This window comes from Macadamia integrifolia, chromosome 5, assembly GCF_013358625.1.
Source record: "Macadamia integrifolia cultivar HAES 741 chromosome 5, SCU_Mint_v3, whole genome shotgun sequence".
Lineage (NCBI taxonomy): Eukaryota > Viridiplantae > Streptophyta > Magnoliopsida > Proteales > Proteaceae > Macadamia > Macadamia integrifolia.
Window position 1 is genome coordinate 41,434,529 of NC_056561.1, and position 12,540 is coordinate 41,447,068.

General features: G+C 36.7%; 1 protein-coding gene across 3 annotated transcripts in view; it reads right to left on the bottom strand.

Moving 5' to 3' along the window:
- LOC122079032 (endoplasmic reticulum metallopeptidase 1) overlaps positions 1-572 on the bottom strand; it is a 53,245-nt gene extending 52,673 nt beyond the window's left edge. The window contains exon 1 of one of the 3 annotated variants that reach the window (XM_042645251.1): positions 99-572. In XM_042645251.1, coding sequence (XP_042501185.1) covers positions 99-311 — 213 coding nt within the window. In that variant the 5' untranslated portion in view covers positions 312-572. The remainder of the gene's footprint in view (positions 1-98) is intronic. The other 2 variants (XM_042645250.1, XM_042645252.1) reach the window with 2 other exon arrangements.
- Between the last annotated feature and the right edge of the window lie 11,968 nt (positions 573-12,540).

The window sequence follows — 12,540 nt, forward strand, 5'->3', positions numbered from 1 at the left end:
AAGACAAAATTTCTATGAGGGTTCAAGGAATCAAAAATCTTCATAACGAGAAGGGAAATTTGACAGTAAAACAAGTGAAATGGTAATCATCTGCTGACTTGACGACCATCGATTTCTTTGGACAACTTCCGTATGTGTTCAACCGCTCTAGCTTCTGAAAACCGATCGGAAGGGGCGTCAAAATCCAGCGGCTTTATGTGTTTCATATGAATAATCGAGTATGCAAAGATCGACATAAGTCCGTATAGAATCCCAATATAACCCAGTAATTTGAAGGCCGAAAAATCTCCGGAGCTTAACCTAAACACCATTCTCGAATCTCGATCTCTGAGACTGATCGAAAATTTTGAATTGCAGAGAAATCGAGCGAAACGTTACTGCAATAGTAACGAATACATCAGTGATCACCTCGAGCGATCATAGTTCCAATCGGTAGAAGAAGTAAGAAAAGCAAATCGAATATTCTGAGATTTGAAAGCTAAAAAAGTTTCCAAATTCCAACACAGTTCATGTCCTCAAGATTCTCCGTTAAACAATTTAAATTCATACTGAAATCTAATACGGCGACGACGGCAGTAACGTTGAATTTTGTCGGTTTGGACTCCGAAGTCCCAAGTCCCAGACTAATAGTCTTTGAATCTTGATTCCACTACGGTTCCACGTGTCCGATTTTCACTACTGGTCCCATGTATTGGCTTCCGATATAGCGTTGTGATTTTCGCTGATGGTTTTCGGAATCTTGTTCGATGTATCAACCACCGTCCAAGTCTTAGATGTGCGTCAAGGAGTAGATCTTTTGTCGTGGCCGAGCAAAATAAAGAATTGCTTTTTGAGAATTATTTCGTTACGTGGCAGCTAACCTGACACCAGAAAGCAATCATTTTTTTTTTTTCTCACCTAACCATGGGGGACCTCTCCTACCAATTTTTTTTTTGACAACAAATCTGGCTGCCATTTTATTAATTATTTTTGGGAAATCTTTGCTGCTTGGTCGTCTGTAGCTCCTACGCTGACAAATAGCATGCAAAATCATCATTCATTCCTCGTGAAATAAAAATTCCATCCATGTTTATGCATGTCGCATTCTCTCTTATCTATCTTTTTGGGAAATGATTCCTAAGAGTATAGTCTACATTGATGCTCTCGTCTAATCCTTTAAAATGACATATTTATCTATTTAAATGATTTATTTTATAGGCAATCATTGGGTGTTTCCTATTGGTGTAAGCTACTCTCCACGATACAAAACATTCTCCTATTTTAATAAAGGAATCATTTTTTTTTTTGAGGGGTAGAAAAAGAATAAAGGAGGAATCACTTTGTTGGTTTCCATAGATTATGTGTTTTGCATCATGCATGTGCAAAAACTCAGGAAAAAGTATATAAAGTGAAGAAAAAAAATTTTATAACAAAATTAAAAAATAAAAAACCTTCGTGGCAATGTGGTCCCTGCACTATCACATGTCAATAGGAATGCAAGTATAAGCATCAACAAGGTGGGCATTTCGCCTTTCAGGGGGTGGAGCGGTCATTTCATCCCCCTCCTCTCTCTCTCTCTCTCTCTCTCTCTCTCTCTCTCTAGGTGCAGCCCACACATTCATGGACAAAGTCCTTTTTTCTAAAAACTATATTAAGATGTAGAAAGCCTTTTTGAAATAAAGTAAGAATGCTTTTTTTTTCTTTTTTTTTCAGGTAGTTTAGGTTGAAAAAATTTGTATTATACTCCAAGAAAAGTTCAAAGACTTACCTAATCAGTGGTTTTCTCATCATTAAGCCGATTTAGAGAGGAATGGGTGAAGGACAGGACTTGATCCCTAACTTAAAAATATTCTTTTGGAATAAAAACGTTACCAAATTGATCATGATCATTACTAGCACACTAGGCTGGCACCTTCAAATCAAGTTAGGTTTGGCTAGCCTAAACTTTGCTAAATCCACTCCAATGTTGTTCTCTAACCTAAAATGACAAAACAAATTAAGCTTAAGATAAATCTTCTCTAGGAGCCCAATATACCATTTTACACATATGGGAAGGGGAGGGGTTTAGAAGATAGATAGAATCCATTATTGGGTTATGAGTTGATAATTCGTTATCCCCAACCCAGCCTAGTTATAAGTGCTTTATTCTAGGCCCTGTTTTCAGGCCTAAAACTCAAGCCCAAACCCACCCAAAATATGGGCCGGGCTAGAAACCAGGCCATCAAGATCGATTTTATGATATGTTATGGCAAAGGTTTCATTGACGGGTTCATCGATTGTGTTATGTGGAAGGATGATCTGGTATTTCGATCGATATTTAGGAAAGGCTAGATGTAGATACATGTCAAATTTTATACTCAAATCCATTCCTATATCCTCCCAATGTTGCATCAGAGTGTCAATTTATAACCAAAACTGAATGAGCATTTAAAACCGAACCTAATTACTTTTGAATCGAATTGAATTATTAATAGTTCTTCTGTATTCATTCATTACTCAACATGATTATGTAAACTACTTAAATTTCTTACCATATTTATTAATGATGTTTTTTAGACCTGATTTGATGTGATTTCTATTTCATAGGGTGATTTCTTTTTCTAGGTTTGATTTTTACACCTTATTTTAATAAAATATAAATCAAATGGAGAGCTATTTCAGATTTTCTATTCCATTTGATTTCACTTTTGCTCTTTACTGAGCACATGATTAATTTGATGGGTAAAGCTATAATTTAATGATTAAAAAAAAAAAAAAAAAAAGAAAAGAGAAAAAAAACAACGCAACCTTATTCTCTCCACTAATAGTCACAGCATGGTACACCCACCCCCTTCCTCGGCCCCAACCCCACCATCGCCACCATCTCTGTAAGAAATACAAAGAAACTATTTGCAGAAATTGAACTACCAAATGGATTTCATAGTCTTGAAATATTTCAAACTGATTCAACCAAATTTCAATTTTTAAAGGCCTTAGATGCAAAATAAAGTAAAATTTAATAGTGAAATATGGAATGATTTTGAATTAGTGATATAATCATGTAAGGTATGATTACAAAGATTTCATTTTTAGGTTTGAAATTTCACTTCATTTCCCTTTAATTTCCCTTGCAACCAAACAAACCCGAAGTGAAGTGAAGTGAAATGAAATATAAACACAAAATCAAGTGAAATTTTTTATAATAATTAGAAACAATGACCCCAAATAATATATATATATATATATATATTACAAACAATGAATGTGTGACTAAAAACTTTATAAATCCATTACAATTAAATTTTAATTCCCTTTAAAACCAAATTTCTTGGATCTAAATAGGGAAATAAATATTTTAAAATTTTAGTTTCCATCTTTTGTATTATTTCAAGTTAGTAATATAATCATGATAACAGAAGTTATTTGTTTTATTTAAAAAAATTATATATATATAATACCTGCAAAGAAATAAACCGAATCTAAGATTTTCAAGTTCTTGGAAGAACTTGTGGAAGCACAGCTTGCTTCGGAGCTTCTCTCTCTAAGTTTCTCTATTTTCAAGTCTAAGATTTCAAGTCTAAGACTTCTTTCCCTGTAATCTGGTATCAGAGCCACGGTGGTGGTGGATTCGGTTTATTTCTTTGCAGATTTCTTTTCTTTTGAGTAATTATTTTCTTTTAAGTTTTTCGACGCGGTATATGCCTTTGGATTCTTGGGAGGAGTGGCAGAAGAGTGTAAGACCACGTTTGTGCCCAAGTCATGTTGGAAATACCATCTTAAGACTTAGATCTAGGTGATTACCCCAAGTTTAAGAATTCTCAAATTATGAGTCGATTACCCCGCTCCATGTCGATGAGATCGGCAGGTGAAGCTAGCACAAGTTCTAATGTGCTTGATTATGATGAACAAACCTCAAGAATTAACCGACGACTTCGAAGTTGGGATATGCCAAAAATTTATAGAAATGATCTTTATGATCGAGACTGGTTCGGACTCGAAACAGTCAAGACCGTAGAACAAACTATAAATTTTACCCCACAAACTCAAGAAATCCAACTTTTTGATCCACTTACCCTACAAGATTTATACAAAGACCGCAAATATAATTATGTCCATATTGGCCTTGTCCAAGTGGCCATCAAACCTCTTCACCGAGAAGGACTCAACATTTCTATGTTGTTAGCCCTTCGTGACCAAAGGTTCCTTGAGTTCAATGATTCCCTTCTGGGAGCCATTGAAACAAGTTTATGTTATGGACCTGTCCATTTTAATGTCTACCCTGACATGTCCATAGCCTTAGAAGACCCAAACATTTTACACTCACTCAAACTTAACCTTAAAACTCATGGTTATAAATTAATGCATGGAACCATCCCAATCTCCATTATCCATCGCATCAAATACAAGGCTATGAAGTCTGTCCAACCCCGAGCCAAAAGAACATCTTCAAAAGGCCAAACCCTTTACCTTGAGACTGACTGTATTCAGGGTCAAATTGTCTACCCCAAACTTTGCCGATGGGAAGATATTTCTTTCCCTGAAGAATGGCAACTGCAAACGACTGCTATTCCCCCTCAAGTCTCAAACACCAGTATCCGTTCTATTTCCCAGGATTCAGACGGATTAGTTGCCATTAGATTTAACAGACAAGCTACCCCTCCGGTTTACCAAAGTTCCAGAAGATCATGCTCTGAGGCATCGACTTCTTCTGACTTAAACCAATGGGTTTCTCAAACTAGAACTACTCCACCGTTCCCTAACCTTGTTGGAGTTCAAAATAATCAAAATATTGTCCATGGAACTTACGAAGCTATTTCTACCGTTCCTGAAACAACCCCTTCTGAAGCCAATGATCAAAGGTCTCCTACTCAATCTGAGGTTGAACCACCTCCTCCTCCTAAAGACCCCAAAAATGGTGGACTTTACATGATTCAAGTAGAAACAAATTATCAAATTGACAAACCTTTACTTCGAACTGATTTTGAGTCTTTAAAAAATAAAGAAAAACGTGAATGGTTTTTAAAAACCTTTAATCTTGAACAACAAGCTCAAATCATAACAAATTGGTATAATTTTATGACAAATCTTAAAACAAATGTTTTCTTCTTTACATATTTTGATATTTATGCCCAGGATAATAATGTTTACTATCCCTGGCATAATCAGGTATGTACCCAAACCACCTCTCATAAAGCCTGGACTCTTTATGAAGGACAAACCACTAATGCTATCCATCCTCCGGTAGAAAGCATCAAACATAACTACAAAAATAATGAGATAATAGCCTCTCCATTCAAAATTACTGAACAAGATGACCCAAACCGAAGACAAATTGAACAATTAAACTTCACAAATTTAAGTCTTCAAACCATAGGAAATCAACTTTCAAGAGTTGAAAACCTTGTCCAACCTAAACCTGTAGCCTCTTCATCCTTGACACCGGCTCCGGTTCCAACTTCTGTTTCTTTGTTCAAACCATATAATATTCCCCTAAAACAACAGCTCGCCCTTAACAAATCTTTTGTTTTAGATCAAATTAACCAACGATTGACCATTCTTAATGCTACTGAAGAACATTTAAATGAACCTCCAACACCAGTCCAAAACCAGCCCTCAGGTGAACCTTCAGCTGAATCAAATAATAGAGGTATTCGCAACATCATAGGATGTTCTTCTGATACTTCCTCAAGTTCAGAAGAAGAAGACTTCCCCAAAATTAACCAAATTGGTCAAAGTTCTAACCAACACCCAGTCTTCCCTGACCTACAAATCGAAGCCAGAGGAATTGCCCCTCAAGCTTCTTACCAAAGCGGTATCATCTATGAATGGAACATAGATGGTCTGTCCGAACATAATCTCATGAACAAACTCCAAGAAATGACCATGGTCAGCAACGCACATCGAATCAAGAATACACCTGATAGTGCTATTGCTACTTTGCTTGTTTCTGGCTTTACAGGCCAACTCAAAGGTTGGTGGGATTATGTCCTTACTGATGTCCAAAAAACAGAAATTTTAATGGCTGTTCAAATTACACCTGAAGGTGTTCCCCTTCTTGATGGTGAAGGTATTCCTATTGAGGATGCTGTTAATACGCTTATTTTCAGCATTGCAAATTACTTTTTAGGAAACCCTTCTCGTCTCAAAGATAGAACAGCTGAACAATTATCAAATCTTAGATGTAAGAAATTACATGATTTCAAATGGTACAAAGATACTTTCTTAACCAAAGTCTTAACCAGACCTGATGCTAACCTTCCCTGTTGGAAAGAAAAATTCCTTACAGGATTACCAACTCTGTTTTCTGAGAAAATCAAACAACACCTCAGGAAAGAAAATGATGGGATCATCCCTTATGACCAAATGTCCTATGGCCAGATTATTAGTCTAATTCATGAAGAGGGTCTTGCTCTCTGTACTGATATTAGACTAAAGAAACAAATCCATAAAGAAAATAAGTTTTACAAACGTGAGTTAGGAGGATTCTGCGAACAGTTCGGGTTTCCACCTCTCAGACCTCCAACTAAACACAAACACAAATCTTCTCGCAAATATTATAAAAATTTTCATAAATCAAAAAAGTATGTGTCTAACAGACCATTCACAACCCCTGAGTTTTACCATAAAACTCCTTCAAAGCCAAAATATAATAAGCCTTTCAAGGCACCTAAAAATTTTAAGAATCAAAATCCAGATAAAACCACACGAGGATGTTTTAAATGTGGTAAACCTGGTCATATCGCAAAATTTTGCAGAGTCTCAAATAAAATCAATTCCTTACAAATATCTGAGCAAGATAAAACCCAAATCCTTGCTCTATTTCAAGAAACTTCTTCATCTTCTTCTGAGGATGAAAACCATAAGCTTAACCAAATCCAAGCCTCTGAACATAATTCTTCCAGTTCTTCCAATAATGAGAATTTTCAAGCATGTAATTGTGATTCTTGTATTATTGGTCTTAGCTGTGAAGACTGTGTTCCCAAATCTATCCGGATGCTTCGAGCATCACCAAATTCAAACATTTTTGATTATATTGATAGCTTAGCAGACCCAGAACATAAAAAGGCCTGCCTTGAGCATCTTAGAAACAATGTTTCTACCCAAAATTCTCCCCAACCTTACAATCTTCATCATATAATGCAAAAATTCGATAAAATATCAACACCCATCATTCCTGATCAATCTGGTCGGATCAAATCTCTTGAAACCACTACTGCATCTTTGCAGCATGAAATAAAACAAATTAAACAACAGATAGCCCTGTTAAACAGACATCAAAAAACTTCAAATAACGAACCATTAATAAATCCTTTTGCAAATCAAGAACTTGTTGAACCAAACCCAACGGCCCCTGGTTTTGTGTCTACCATAACCTGTCAAAATTGGTACATACGCATCACCTTAGTTATTAATGCTTCATTCAAATTTTCAGCTATTGCCTTAGTTGATTCTGGTGCAAATGCCAACTGCATCAACGAAGGTGCTATTCCAACTCAATTCTATGAACGAACTACCCAACGCCTTAACATAGCTAATGGATATGGGTTAAATGTTCAATACAAACTTTCAAATACCCATGTCTGTAACCAAGGCCTTTGCCTTCCCCAAACTTTTATCCTTGCTAAAGACCTTGACCAAACCATAATCCTTGGTCAACAATTTTTAGAAAAAATCAAACCATTCAAAATAACCCAAGATGGGATTTCTACAAAATTCAAAGGACAAAAAATTGTCTTTCCATTCTTACAAGCCCAAAACTCTAATGACCAAAGCATTAGAAAAATTAAACAATTAAATTTTCTCAAAAGAGAGCTTCTCCATGAAAGAATCTCTGACCATCTTAAAAATCCCAAAACTATCCAACAAATTAATCAAATTAAATCAAAATTTGAAACCAATCTTTGTTCTGATGTTCCTGATGCCTTTTGGCATCGAAAGCAGCACATGGTTACCCTACCTTATGCTACTGGATTCTCAGATCTTCAAATCCCCACTAAGGCACGACCAGCTCAAATGAATCAAACCCTTCTTGAAACTTGCAAAGAAGAGATCAATGATCTCTTAGCCAAAAAACTTATCCGTCCCAGTACCTCACCCTGGAGTTGCACAGCCTTCTATGTCAATAAGGCTGCTGAAATCGAAAGAGGCACTCCTCGGCTTGTAGTTAATTACAAACCCTTAAATGATGCCCTCCAATGGGTCCGATATCCTATCCCAAATCAAAAGGATCTTCTACAAAGAATTTATCAAGCAAAAATCTTTTCCAAATTTGATATGAAGTCTGGTTTTTGGCAGATCCAAATCCATAACAAGGATCGTTATAAAACCGCCTTCACAACACCCTTTGGCTTATATGAATGGAATGTAATGCCATTCGGCCTCAAAAACGCCCCTAGTGAATTCCAGAAAATCATGAATGACATATTCAATCCTTATGGACAATTTACTATTGTCTATATTGATGATGTCCTGGTTTTCTCAAATTCTGTAGAACAACACTTCAAACACCTAAGAACATTTTATCAAATTATCAAATCAAATGGTCTTGTTTTATCAAAAAGAAAAATGGAATTCTTCCTTACCAAAGTAAGGTTCCTTGGCCACTTGATCGAGAAAGGTACCCTTACCCCTATCGATCGTGCCATTACCTTTGGTGAAAAATTCCCTGATCAAATCCTAGAAAAAACTCAATTACAAAGATTTTTAGGAAGTTTAAATTACGTTCGTGATTTCCTTCCCCAGATCAGTAAGATTGCCGAACCTCTTTATCTTCGGCTTAAAAAGAAACCAACTCCCTGGTCTCAAACCCAAACAACTGCTGTTCAAACAATCAAAAGGCTTGTTAAAGAGATTCCCTGTTTATTTATTCCAAACCCAGAGGCATTTAAAATTGTTGAAACTGATGCCTCTGATATTGGTTATGGAGGAATTCTCAAACAAAGACTCCCTGATAATAACAAAGAACAATTAGTTCAATTTACTTCTGGTATTTGGAATTCTGCTTAAAAGAATTACAGTACCATCAAAAAAGAGATTTTATCAATTGTTCTCTGCATTCAAAAATTTCAAAATACATTATTAAATAAACCATTTTTAGTTCGTGTTGATTGTAGCGCAGCTAAATATGTTTTACAAAATGATGTTTCAAATCTTGCATCAAAACAAATTTTTGCCCGATGGCAAGCTTTATTATCAATTTTTGAATTTCAAATAGAATATATTAAAGGAGAATCCAATTCTGTCCCTGACTTTCTTACCCGTGAATTCTTACAGGGCCAGACTCCTCAAATTAACCTTATCAGGATGGCTCCCCCTAAGGAGTCCACTTCCTCAAATTCTGTTGTCAGAACCAAATCAAGCTATGGTGCCGCGGCTGCCTCTGCTGCACCATCACACCAAATTGTTACCCGTAGCCAGACCCAAATGGCTACCACCAAAACACCTTATTCCCATGCTGTGGTAGTAGGCTCTACCGCAGGACCTATCCAACCCACAAATAAGGCTAGTTCTAGCCTCCAAACCACCCAAGCCAAACCGCTTCAAACAGCACAAGGTTCCAAACTCAAAAGCCATGCAAAGAAGACCTCTTCACTATTGAAGAGCCCTTATACAAATATCTTGATTCGTCAATTATGATGGCACAAGCAGTTTTCTACAAAGGATGGAATCACTATTCCAACTCCCAAGCAAAACATCAAGAATATTACGAGTATATTCTCGTAGAAACCGATTCTGTCAGACTCAAACTTAATTATAACAGAACCGACCCAACTCTGGTTACACATACAACTGTAACCATCTGCAAAATCCTGTCTCTCCAAGACTGGGGGACTCATCCCATGAACCAAAGAAGCTTTTCAAATACTTTTTCCCCACAAAATTATACATACATGGATTACCAGGAAGCCTGGTTCAAAGCTTTCACTTTTCAAAATCGAACCAACCGCCACTCTTGGTTCTTCTGTTTTGAGTACAAATTTAACAACCAAACTCCCAATTGGTTTCCCAAATGGTGGGATCAATATGGCCCCATGGAAGAAATTTTACCACCACAAATTCAAGATTCCTTCCAAACATTTTCTCAAAACTCATCACCCCAACCTCACCAACCAGATCTTCTCAGATTCTTTCTCCATTGCCGCCTCGCATGGATATTATTCTGGGAATACCAAATTTATGACTATCAGATAAATGACTGGATTGCCCCAGTCCTCTGCCGGTCTTTCAACATCAAATGGTGGGACAACTGCGATGTCTCCAAATGTGAGAAAAATGCACTAATCAAAAGCCTCACAGGTCTCCAGCCTGTTCCAAAAATCCAAAGCTCCTCCAAATCAAGCACCAAAAGTGAGAAGGAAGCCTTGCGTGCTCGTCTAGCTGAACTCGGTTCCGACTCAGACAATGAAGACAATGAAGGTTCCAGTGATGGTGCCTACAGTCTCAAATCTATGCAAAGATCTGTTCCTGCCCATGAACTCTGTTATGGGCAAGATCCATTTGAGGTTGACCTTGACTTCGTCCCTGATAGTCTTACGGCGTCCTCCTCCAGCAAATTCAAAGAAGTTACCTCCCGTCGGTCCCGACGGACAGCCAATGCAAAGTCCTCCTCGACCAAATAAGTTTGGTCCAAAAACGTCTGCTAAGACGGTTATAAATTAGCCGACGAGGTGCAGTCGTTAAAATACACCTAGTCAAATAACCCCGGACGACCTTTAAGGAAAGGGGGTACTGTTACTATCCCAGGTCATAGGATAGTCCGGCCAATATCCGGCTCAAATTAATAGGATACAAATTTCTTGATCAAACCAATACGGAGAACAGTGTCTACGACACGTGGAATGCCGTGGTAAGATCATTGAAGATTCCAAATCAACTATCGGCAGCAAAATCCATCAAAGATACCAAATCATTTGTCGATAGCAACTCCAACTTTCGGTGCCCACAGTTCCACAAAATTGTCGGCAGCAGCAACTGTTCACTCCAAATACAAATTCAAGTGCACAGTTCCAAATAGTGTCAAAGGAAATGTCAAATAGTACCTAATTTGGTACAGTTCCAAATGAAACCCAAATGAAAACCAAACCCACATGTAATTCAAATAAGTCTCCTTACTCTATAAAAGGAGCATCTCCCCTTCACACAAAACACCGGAAGTCTTAGACTTGAAATCTTAGACTTGAAAATAGAGAAACTTAGAGAGAGAAGCTCCGAAGCAAGCTGTGCTTCCACAAGTTCTTCCAAGATCTCTTCAAGTGCCTCGTCGAACTTCAAAAAACTCCGATCATCCCAAGTCTGATCGTCCATCAAAGGTTAGCTACCTACAGCTCAAAGCCAACCCAACCTTCTTCTTCTCAAATCCTCCAACCCAAGCCTACCCAAACCAATCTCCAAATATTGTAATTTTTACTTTCAAATTATATTGCAAAGTATTTTCCTTTGATTGCATTTTTAGCTTTCTTTTCTGCATATGCATATAGCAGCTTCTTGTTCTATCCTTGGATCAAAGCCTACAGTCGTGCCTCTTGATTCCAAGATATAGATCTTGTTAAGCAGCTTTTATTTTCTGCTTTTATTTTGTGCAATTTCATATCCTTCATCTTTTAGTTTATAGTTTTAGTTCTTTATTTTAATTCAAGCAAATTTAGTTCTGAGTAAGGTATTGCACCCATCTCAGTGTTTGTCTCCTTGCTGGATCGGAGTAAGGTATTGCACCTATCTCGTTCTGATTGCTATACAGAACCAGGAGATCACTATTTCCCATATTTCCCTGGATTTTAGCATATCTCGATCCTTTAATCTGGTATATATATATATATATATATCCAAGTTTTATTTCATTCCTAACCAATGTAGGACTAAACTTTTGTGAGAAGTCTTAGCTCATTACTGCTCCACTAGTGCTAAAGACAAAATAGAAAAGACATTTTTGAGAGCGAAAACTGAATTTCAAAAAGACTATTTTGGATGTCAAAAAAACCACTTTGAAAAGACTAATTTGACCATAGATTGAAACTTAAATTCTAACATTAAATTCACTTTTTTTTTGTTAAAAATTGTCACATTCACTTGGTAGAGTTAAGGGGTGAGCGAGAGAGAGGGAGATGACACTCCCTTGACCCCTGGGTCTCTTGCAACCTACTGGTGAAGTGTCAATTAACTCTAGTCACTATTGTATTATAAAAAAAGAAAGAAAGATGCGGCTTAAAATAAAAATCATAATAATAATTTTGGTTTGGAATGTATTAATATTGATAGAATAGATTAGTGTTCATATTAGGGTCATTAAACTCCCGCACAATGGAGCCAAGCAGAACTGATTTAGTGAGCTTGATAGAAGTATATGGTCCTTAATGGCTATTACTATCAATTTTAGCAATTCCAACGATAAATATTTCATGCAGGTTTTGTTTTTCAAAATTTTAATGTTTAGGGTTGTGGACCTTAAGTCTGTTTTACCATGACCAAACATTAGGTTATATATATTTGAAAAAAAAAATGTTATATATGGTTTGAATAAGAAAGGTCTCTTATATGCAATTATTCATCAAAATTTAGTCATTTGGATGGATTTTTTTTTTTTTT